The sequence below is a fragment of the Charadrius vociferus genome, unplaced genomic scaffold, assembly GCF_000708025.1.
Source record: "Charadrius vociferus isolate BGI_N301 unplaced genomic scaffold, ASM70802v2 scaffold136, whole genome shotgun sequence".
NCBI classification, from domain to species: Eukaryota; Metazoa; Chordata; class Aves; order Charadriiformes; family Charadriidae; genus Charadrius; species Charadrius vociferus.
The window spans coordinates 764,276-775,431 of NW_009648960.1; the positions used below are offsets into that span (position 1 = coordinate 764,276).

The following is an 11,156-nucleotide window of genomic DNA, read 5'->3' on the forward strand; positions in this document are numbered from 1 at the left end:
GCCGCGGGAGGATGGAGCAGCCTGGCCGCCGCTGCCGGGCTCCCTCGGGCCGGGCTCCACGCAGCCCCAGCCCCGCGCGGGATCGCATCGGGGGCGATGGTGGGGGAGCCCCCTCTGCTCGCACCCTGCCCGGTGTCCCCGTGGCCGGCTTAGCGGGCTGGCACTCCTCGCCGTGGCGTGCGAGGAGGGTCTGAGACTTTGCAGTCACCTGCTTTGGGACACGGCAGCGTTACGGCACCCGGCGCTGCTCGCTGCTGGGCGCCCTGTTCCCCTGCCTACCCGGGTGCGACCCAGAGCTGCGCGGGACACTTATCTCCCCACTTATTATTATTTTTTTCGACTTATAACTGCAGATGAAAGTTTAAATGTGCTGGGCTCTACCTTGAAAAGCCCCTTGAGGGCATGGGTGTCCTCCTGTGGTGGCCAAGTGGCCTGGAGGGGGCTGTGCTGCCCACCTCCCCGTGCTGGAGAATCAGGCTGGTCCTTTGACATGGGAAGGGTGAAGGTGCGTAGGTGACAACCCAGCCATCTATCCTGGGTTTTCCTGGCATAGCTCATTTGCTTCTCCACTTGGGAAGGGCAAAGCCCAGTTTGCCTGCACCCCTGAGCTGCCTGTAGGCAGGTGGGAGTGCAGGCAGGACTGGGCTGCGAGATGCTCTGGGTGGAAGAGGAGGTGCTGAGAATTTCCCAAAAGCGTCGAGGGCTTGAACGCTGCTACGCAGTGCTAGTCTGCCCTCCTAGGCAGGGCTGCTCATGTCTGTTTACTTTTTCACAGCCTGCAGTGGGTCCTAGGTGGGATGTGGGATGTGGGATGGGGAGGGTACGGTCCTGTAGACTGCATTGGCTCAAGGGACATCTCTGGGTGCCTGGAGCAGGATTTGGGGTGCATCTCCTTTCCTTTGTGGCGTAACTAGTGGGGACTGGCCATGGTATATGTGCTTGCCATGCAAAGGGATGATGTCCTGCAGGAGTTTTGCTGTGCACTGGACAGAAAATGCAGTTCCAGCTGCCTTCACAAGTTTTTAAGATATTGTGCTGTCTGCAGAGAGCGCTAAAGGTATTTTTTTAGGAGTACAGAGTGGCTTTATTTAGTTTGTGTGGTGGGTTCCTCCCCACACCTCCCAGCTAATCTGGGTGGGAATCGGAGCTCGGGTTACAGCAGCTAATCCCAGACTATAGAGATCCCGGCTGTAATCTCTGAATATAGCCGTCCTCCCCAGCAGGGCTTTGAGCCTGGGAGGCCATATCGGTTTCATGTTTTTATTACCGTGCTGGGGATGCGAAAGTGCACAGGCATGTGGGCGGCCCCGGACAGATGGATGCACGTGCATGCTGCAGACCTGTTCTTGGAGTGGAGGCAGACTGAGATTGGGGCTGAGCATCGTTTTCATTCAGTAAGATCCCCAGGGTGGTTGTGAGTGAGCAGCTGGGGTGGTGGTGCCCTCTCCTAGCTGCTCTCCTCGGCTGGTGGCTGTGGAATCCCCAGCATTGGTGTGACCCCCAGCTTCAAGGGCTTTCTGCTGCCCTGTTGCTGCCTCCCTGCTTGCCCTCACTGCCTCTCTGTCGGCACTGGTGATCTGACATCCTGCAGCCAGGTCTGAGTTTCTTCTCTGTTATGGGATGTGCTGGAGGCTTGGCAGTGGGTGGTCACAGCCCCATCCTGGAGCTTGGTTTGAGTTGGGGCCTTGACATGTGAAATGAGCCCACTCGCATTGTTAGACCATGTGCCTTCCCAGAAGATGCCCAGGCCCACCCGTGCTACTCCTGTGGGACATTACAAGCTTAGCCTGGTGTCCCTCCTAATCTGCTTACCTTGCTGTACACAAATACCAACAGGAGGTGGTGGCCCATGGCACGGGTTTGGGAGTTTTGTGGCTCTAGGGAGGTTGCTTTGGCATCTTGAGATACAGGGGCTTAGGGATGGTGCTGCTTCTCCCTGCGCTTGAGAGGCCTTGAAAAGCGTTTGTGCTGGGGACACAGCGGTAGTGGTGGGACCCTGGATGAGGTCTAGCAGGAGACCCGTCCCTCTCTCCCACTTCAGCCCTGGGCTGAAGCGAGCATCCCAGGGAGCTGTGCCTGGGCAGTGCACATCCCTGCTGCCTGCACCAGACGGGTGGTACAGGCAGCTTGAGGGTGGCCTGCATCTCTGTGGGGGCAGGATCAGCCCTTCTGCCCTGCGTAGACAGGGGTTAAATCACCCTCTGCTCTCCTGAGCTCAAGAGGGGGAGTTGTGTAACCCAAGACAGAAAGCTGCTACTGTCTCAGCTCTGTCTTTAGCCAGCATTTTAGCAAAATCCATGTTTAATTTTGTTTGAATCTCAACTCTGTCTTTCAGCAGGCCGGCAGAATGAAAGCCTGGAAGGCTGCATAGGTTTGAAGCGATAGGCTAGATCTCTTCACGGGGCTGATCTGGGCCCAGTTTGTGGAGAGATTTGATCTCCTCTGGATGTGTGCACGGCCCCCCTCATTGTTAGTGCCACAGGCATCCCCTCTGCTGGGACAATAGTTCCCTGGGTTCTCCACAGTAATCTCCCCTCTTATCTCCCTTCTCTTCCGTAGCCTGTGTCCCTGGGAGGGTGGGAGGTTTGGAAAGAGCCAATTATGCGGATGGAGGAGTGAGAGGTGCTGTGTCAACTGACATCCCTTTTCAGGTAGTGGAGTGAGAAGAGGGTGCTCAGCACAGGAGCGTGTCCGAGCTCTTTCCTGCTCCCAGTCCCCTCTGCACTCCCATAAGCACTGCCAAGAGGTCCTTTGGTGGTGCAGAGGATGTTCAGAGATATGGGTGGCCATGCGAGTCGTTTGCCCCCTTGCTCTCTCTGGCCACTTGCTTGTGCCAGCATTGCCCCCAGGACCAGGGTGGCATCAGGGGGTACTGCTAGTTGCAGGGGCCAGGGATGTGGGAAAGAACGAGGTGGCCATCATTCAGGATTCTGGAAGCGTCCATGGTGGGGGACTACGGGTGGGCGGGCTGGCTGACCTGATGCTCCGTGTCAAGGGAAGCTATGGTGGCATGAGATGGGGTCCATCCCTTGGCAACCCACCTCTCTATCTTTATTTTGGCATACCTCAAACTGGAGCCTGCAGACACCGTGATCCAAAACTTGCTTGGCTGAAGTGTGGTGGTCACAGGCCAAGGCAGCCAGCTGCTGCTGTGGGTGGTACTGTTGACCCTATGGGATGGGAGGGTCTCAGCAGGGGAGGCAGCATTTTTACGCTGCTCCAAAAGCACAACAGTAATTAGCAGCCCAGCTTCAGATTTTGCGTAAGCCATGTGGGTCTGCTGCGGCCTTTCTTTCTGCTGGTGAGGAAGTTAAGAGGAGCCCCTTGCTTTGTCCGCTGCCTGCTGATGGAAGAAGGCGGTGAAGAGGCAAGAAAAGTAGATGTAGAAAAGCAAAAGGGTGGGGAGGAAGCAGTTGTTGTGGAGCCAGCTGTGATGGGGAGAGTGTTTTGTAAATCACAGCAGCTCTCCTAAAAAGAAAACTTAAGCCCAGCAGATCTACTCAGTGGTCAAGCTCTGACTTCTTTTCTCTTTTCTCAAAGCGACGTGATAATTGTTAAACACAGGGGATGCTTTGTAAAATAGAATTCAAGGAAAGGGGGGAGGATAGAACAGGATTTAAATTTAAAATTGGACGAGGGTACAAAGCCCTTAGTTCCCTATTTCTGCTTGATGCAGCTGGAGCTGGGCTTGACAAGATCCTGACCAGAGCCTGTGGTAAATGTTTTACGGTACTGTGTATCAGCCAGATCAATTCTACTACACTTGAGGGAGTGCAGATAAAATGGCTTAAAGATTGCCCCGCTGAAAACGATAGTATCATCATTTATGCTGGAGAAGACAGATTTAGTCGCCTGACATTTATTTGGCCATGGTGTACTTTGTGGATTTCACACCCGGGGACGATAGCCAACCTGATGATGTCAGATGTGAGCTGCAAGGAAAAAAAAAAAATCACACAAAAAAACCTAGTGCTGTTTCTTTTTTGTTGACCAGATGAGTTTTGCTATGTGTCTGTTTTGATTGTTTTACTCCACGGTTCTCTTTACTGGAAAGTGCCTTACAAGAGTAGGATGTTACTAAAACAGCATGTCCTCCTGCACGTGCTTTGTGGTGTGAAGGTCGCAGCAGAAATATCTCTGTTAACTTAGGTTGTTTCTGTTGATTCTATTTTCCCTATAGGTCACTTGAACTCCAAACGGAGCGAACATGAGTGCACTTGATTTGACTTCCATCCTCGATTTTCTGGAAACAGCCAACTTGACGGAGATCAACTGGACGTGCAACAACGGTGACTGCATCACAGTTGATGCGACAACATGCCCTGGCACGCTCAACAAAAGTGCCCTGCTATACACCCTGTCCTTCTTCTACATCTTCATCTTCGTCATAGGGCTGGTGGCCAACTCCGTTGTTGTGTGGGTCAACCTCCAAGCCAAAATGACTGGCTATGAAACCCACCTCTACATCTTTAATTTGGCTATTGCCGATCTGTGTGTTGTTATCACCCTTCCCGTGTGGGTCGTCTCCCTTGTCCAGCATAACCAGTGGCACATGGGAGAAATCACGTGCAAGATAACTCACCTTATATTTTCCATCAACTTGTATGGCAGCATCTTCTTTCTGGCATGCATGAGTGTGGACCGCTACCTCTCAGTTGCCTATTTCACCAATTCCAGCAATCGCAAGAAGAAGATAATCCGTCGCTGCATCTGCATCTTAGTGTGGCTTCTTGCCTTCTCTGCATCTCTCCCAGACACCTATTATCTCAAGACGGTCTCTTCCAACAATGAAACCTATTGCCGTCCCGTCTATCCAGAGGAGAGTTTCAAAGAGTGGTTGATTGGCATGGAGCTTATCTCTGTCGTGCTGGGCTTTCTTATCCCTTTTCCAATCATTGCTCTCTTTTATTTCCTCCTTGCGAAGACCATCTCCTCCTCCAGTGACCAAGAGAGGAAAAGCAATGGGAAGATCATTTTCTCCTACGTTGTTGTGTTTCTCGTCTGCTGGCTACCCTACCATGTAGCTGTCCTGCTTGACATCTTCTATAGCCTTCATTTCATACCTTTCAGTTGTCAGATGGAGAACTTTTTATATGCTACTCTTCACATCACTCAGTGTTTCTCTCTAGTCCATTGCTGCGTCAACCCCATTCTGTACAGCTTCATTAACCGCAACTACAGATATGAGCTCATGAAGGCCTTTATTTTCAAGTACTCTGCCAAAACTGGTCTCACTAAACTTATCGATGCTTCCAGAGTGTCAGAAGCAGAATACTCTGCTCTGGAGCAAAATGCCAAATAACTGCAACCCCATAAAGAAACCTTCCTGACTCTCTGACCTTTGTTTTTTGTGTGTTGGTGTGTTGTGTTTTTTTTTTTTTTTTTACCCCTCCTTTCCCTGTGCTTCTTATGAACGGGGCATGAATTCAAGCCTACAAAAAAGAAATAGCAAACTGTAATTTAAGAGTAGAATCAGGTGCAAAATGGAAGTGGTACCAAAATTAAGCCTTTTGTTGCTGTGTTTTGTTTGATCTCCTCCTAGCCCAGTCTGGACTTCTTGACAATGCTATGCAAACGGAAATGACTTTCTAGCAGACAAAAAGCCATTGCGTACCATAGATAACATGCATTTCCAGCATAAGCTTTTTCTTCCATGTGTAGATTCCCTCTTGTCTCCTTGTATATGTTATATATAGTGTGTGTTGTATTTAAAAGCTCAAGACTTTATTTTCTGGCTCTTGGTGTACCTTATACAATTGTATTTGAAAGTTAAATATATTTTTATCTTGTATTTGAAGTATATTGCTGATGAGTGTATCCAGAGTGCTGTATTCTGAGTGTTAGATTGCCATTTGGCTTAAACTATCGTAGATAAGAGGATGACGATAAATAGCAGAATGGAAATGATCTCTTAGGTGCATCCTCCCTGGCTGGCACACTTTATTGACCATGGCTTTATGTGGTGGTCATACTCACGTGTCTGGAGCATGAAATGTATGTACTGTAATATAGTTACCATCATGTTAAAATTAACAATATTGTAAGAGTTGTTAACTCCTACACCCGTACTTCACAAAGCTGTATCCTTATGCACAGAATGAATGATCTTGCTTCTGAGAGTTGTCTCTATTTGTAAGTTATTTTTGTAAAATAAAGATCCGGGGGAAAAAAAAATCTACACCTACCAGTGGTTTGACTTGCCGCCATCCTCCTCAGGGGAAAAAAACCAAAAGCCAAAAAGAAGAAATCCCAAAGCCACCTTCTCTCCTTAGTTTGGTGCAGAAGCAAACAGGTCAGTCGGTATTTTCCTGATGTTTGTTGACGGTGGGCAGAAACCATTGAATGGAGGAATGTGAGACAGCACTGATGCGTGGTGAGAGGGGAGGGGGTGGGAGGATTGGTTCTGCGGCAGGCTGTGCTGTTCGGGAAGGTAAAGCTGATGGATTTATGAGGTGAAAGCTGTTGGGAGTGATGAAAGGCTATGTCTGTAGCTTAGGAACAAACACGTGGAAGGAAAATATGGAAGTATGCAGATGGAGCGGGTATTTGGACTAATCCAGGTTCAGTCCTCTGCCTTTTTTGCTTACAATGGAATTTGGGGGTTAGCAGTCCTGACAGCATTAAATCCCTTTTTATCTGTTCTTCTCTTTGTTATGGCTTGTGTTGAATTTGCAATGCTGTATTGCCACAGTGTGGGGCAAGATTCAGCCGCCGCAGGATGTATGAAGTAGATCTTCCTTGAGCCAATGAAGCACTTGAATTGTGGTTGTCTTTGTCTCAGGGCAAGGTAACTAATGTTAAATTAATGATGTCTCACAATCATTGCTGACTTGCTGTTGCTGTTCTGTGTGTTTTGCAACTCCAGTGCAGTGCTAACTGTTTTGCTGTGAAGACTACACTTAAACTCCTGTTAAATCAAAGCATGCCCTCATCCCTCTGAGATCCCAACAGCCTAACAATTTTGTAATGACTGTATTTTGTTTCTTTCTACGTGTTACATTCCTGCATTCTCAAAGATAATCCTGTAAAAATAGATGTTTGCCAACACTGCAAGGTCTACCATCCCCTCCTTGTACCTTGGTGTTTCTGAAAAAGCAGTGGTACATCCCCAAATGGAGGAGCCAGTTGCAGAGAAGGGCTGCCACCATCATGGTAAGAACGTTGCTACAGAAGTACAGCCTTTTGTGTGGACACTTCTTATTAAGAGATTAGTATTTTGAGATTCCCATAAGCCTTTCTTAAGGTACTGCTGAACTGCAAGGAAAGTGCTCCCTCATACTGGTGGTTAAAATTGGATGTGGTGTGTCAATATGGAGAAATTGATGTTCCTGATTTAGCTGGGCGTTGCTTGACATGCCCCAGCATCCAGATGTGCAGCTGTGTGTCCTCACCAAAGGTACAGTGCTCTGGAATCCCACTCCCATGTCCCTGCAGGGTATTTCTCAGTTTACAGTAGCGTAACTATTTCAGTTCAGGTCCTGCCTCAGGCAGTATGATGTTTTCCTGCAATGCTGTAGCTGGTTTGAAGGTTTGAGTTGGTAGAAGCTCAAAAAATTTTTTTTTTTTGGTCTCTCTGCAGTTTGGTATTTGCAGTACGGCGTCAGCCTTGGAGATATCGTGGGTGGTACCAAGTGTCAGGGAGGACTTGCAGACCTGCTGTGTAGACCAGAGTGATAAAGTCTCCAGGCCTTCTCCTTCAGGAGGTGAATTGTGGTGGGATGATGTCTTTTCCAAAATCAGGGAGAGAGCAGGTAAAGGGCATGACTGTGACCCTTGCTTTCAACAGCTGTAGCATTGCATGCGTGTGTCCTTTCCAGTTCCGTGTCCTTTCCAGTTCCTTGGGTGGTCTGAGCACCCACCATGTCTCCTTGGCCCCTGAAAAGGACAGGTGGAGCTGGAAGGCAGCATCCTCCCTCGGCAGCAGCACTGGGGCTTGGGAATGGTGCACAAGGTCTTCTCTGTGGATCAGCACTACTTGTATGGCGGTGGGTGGCCCCGAGGTGGCTGTGACTCCAGGGGAAGGGTGGTAGTGGGCAGATGATGGGAAACTGGTGGAAGGCAAGACAGTGCAGAGGGACAGAAGGACATTGTTTGTTGTTGCATGTTTCTCATTAGGACTTGTTTTCGTGCAGAAAATTCTCAAAAATCAAACTGTGGCAGAAGTGTAATAGGAAAAAACATATGTATGTGTTCTAGGAGGCTTTTTTCATGGCTGTGTGTGACACGCTGCCTCAGCTGGTATTTGCACTGAGACCAAAAATGTGGGTTTGGGCCCCTTTGGGTCTGGTGAGGGAATTTATTAGCGGATAACAGGTGAGTGAAAATACATGTCCTCAGGTAGATGTGACTGTGACTTACAGTGATTGATGTGATAGGTGCTGTCACCTTCTTTGGCCAAATGTCCCAACCCTGGAGCTGGGGGTGTTAGAAAGGGTCCCTGCTGCTTCCCGCTGCAGGGCTGTGGCTTTGGGGCAGGGCAAGTGGGCTGGCTGCCTGTGCCCGGGGATCTCCCCTGTTCCTCTGACAGCTACAAGTGTGCATAGACGTTTGGGTCCTCCCTTTGCAAGGAGGTCAAATTCGCTACATAAAGGCCTCGGTGGAAAAATGAGTAAAAATCGAACATAGTCCATGTTGGAGCAAGTCCTCCTGCTTAACTCTTGGGCTTTATGGCTGAAAGCATCCCAGTGCTGTCAGATTCCACGTGCCTCGGAGGCAGGCACTGAGCAAATAAAAATACATCTGCTCCCCGAGAAAGGTTTTATTTATTAATATAGAAAGCACAGTTTTGCTTTATTGTTACTTAAACACAGATTTCCTTTTATGAGCCATAAACGACATTCAGGTGTAGCACAGTGACTTTAAATCAGCTCCTCTGGCAACCATCTAGATAATGTATTGTAAGAAATGCCTAACTGGCCTGTTTCTCCTTTGGCTAATTCATCGTTTCAATGCTGCTGACTTTAGATACTAGCCTTTCATGAGTTCACTGAGCATAAAAGCCATTTAAAGTTCCTAAGAAGCAAGAAATAACTCATCTGTGAGCAATATTTAGGCACGTGGCAGCAGCAGCGCTGCCAAAGCCAGCTCTTAATCTGTTTCAGAGAGTTTCTCGATGAGAAGAGTGGGCCTGGTACTTTGAGAAGTGGGGCTCAGCACCTCTGATGGGTTGTGGGGCGGAGCAGGGCATGATGCAACGGGGATGGGTTTTGGGGGGAATGGATGTATAACAGAGCCCAGGGTTTGCTTTTAGCCTCCCTGCTCCAATACGGTATGTGGCTGAAGAGCATCTGAGCCAGAGTCTGCTCTGATTTGCACCCCAGATTTACAGTAGGATAATGCTGCTGATTTAAAGAGAGCTATCCAGGATTTAAAGGGCTTTTTATAAGTAGGATGAGGAATTTTAGCTATAATCCTGTGCAAATGTATGGGTGTGAGTGCAGATGTGCGTATCTGCATTACTAATGCAATGTAATACCCATGTACAGCCATAACGCAAAAACGTAATAATAGCAACACAACAGATAATAATGATGTGAGTTTGCTTTTGCAAAAGTACTTGCATTACAGGGTTATAATATGATTCAAACCAGGCTTGCAAAGATCCTGTGATGGATAATCCAGCTGTAACCCTAAAGCATGTGGCTGACTCTTCTAACACCCACTGTCACGAGAAAAATCAGTCTCCTTCCATTTTGGTAGTTGCTGTTGGAAAACAGTTCACTTTTTTCTTGTAGGTTTTGATCTACTGGTTTTCTGGGATTATATGGAATAAGTGCAAGGCCTCAGCTAAAGGTCTTGATCCTGGAAATTTTATAACTTCACAGTACCAAAGAGATACCAGTATCCCAGTGATGCAATAAATCCAGGGAGACCACTCAGTCCTACAGCTAAAATATTTCAGGTTCAATTCCCACCTCAAAGCCTGGGTTCTAAGTCTTGAGATTGCCTCCCAGGGCCTTTTAGTATCTTTTAACAAGATGCAAAGCTGGTGCTGGAATAGAAAATAAGATTACATGCAGTTGCTACCCATGGCCAGGAAAAAAATGAAAGAATTGGATAAGTCAGGGATAAACTAGGGATGAACTATTCTTCTCTGGAGGGATCCCACAGTGAGCTCTTTCCACCCAAGAGCAGGAGCCCGGCAGAAGTTGGTCTGCTGTGGGGTTTACCCCACAAGTACTTCTGTTCTCACAACATCATGATAGAGGAACAGCTCACTGGAGGCAGGTTTTAATGCTCTCCCTCTTATACCTTGCTCAAAAAGCAACCATACCATGGCACTGGAGTAGGATGCTCTTCAGCACTGGAGTAAGAGCATCAGAATAAGGCCTTTCTGGTTATTACCTTACCAAGAAGGTATATATCTTTACAAGAAAAGTGCTGGAAAGCCAACCAGACTCTCTGCAGATGCCAGTGGGCTTAGTGCTGATGTGAAGTATGAAATCAGTGCAACTCAATAGGTCCATTTCAGCAGAGGGTCTGGGCCGCTGTATGTCGTACACTTCTTGACATCATCTGTTTTTAAGCCAACTCTGATGATGGATGTTTTTACCTCTCGCCTCTAGGTTAGGAGGGGGGTTAGAAATCAAACCCCCTGTCATGTTTGCTGTGTGTACAGTGCTATTTCCAGACTAAAGAAAAAAGATTTAAATTACATTTTAACAGAACAATACCGACAACAGCAAAGGTCAGGAAACTTTCAAGTAAGGTCACCCCATCGATTGCAACAGTGAAAGGATAGACATCAAATACTTCGCCATGAAAGGCTGAAAAGAAGTAAATTCAGCATGATATATTGAAACTCAAGTCTCTTTCATATGTTGCAGAGCCTCTGACATAGCAGGTTTACTGTTCAAGCTGAGATATGTTGCCTTGCCAACATATATTCTGAGTTACCCAAGCAGATTTAATGTTTTTGCAGTAGTGACTTTTCCCTTTTTTGGGGGGCACTTTTCTTTTTCTTTTCAAAAAATTGTTGCAGAAGATTTCAAACCTACCTAGGAAATGACCTTAATCAATTTAGTTCCACCAACGAGTATGAAAACTCAGATCTTTCTTTTTGCTTTCTCTAAACATTGTCTTGCTTGCATTGAGTAGGGTGACCAAGTCACAGCTTGATAGAAAAGTGTGTTTTGTTTGTTGTTTTGGTTTTTGGG

At 47.7% G+C, this 11,156-nt stretch overlaps 1 protein-coding gene across 1 annotated transcript; it reads left to right on the plus strand.

The window, feature by feature from the left end:
* The first annotated feature begins 4,207 nt into the window (after nucleotides 1-4,207).
* On the plus strand, nucleotides 4,208-5,302 carry ACKR3 (atypical chemokine receptor 3). Its single transcript, XM_009887585.1, has 2 exons — nucleotides 4,208-4,515; nucleotides 4,612-5,302. Exons 1-2 carry the CDS (start codon nucleotides 4,208-4,210, stop codon nucleotides 5,300-5,302), a joined length of 999 nt encoding a protein of 332 aa, XP_009885887.1.
* Nucleotides 5,303-11,156: the final 5,854 nt, after the last annotated feature.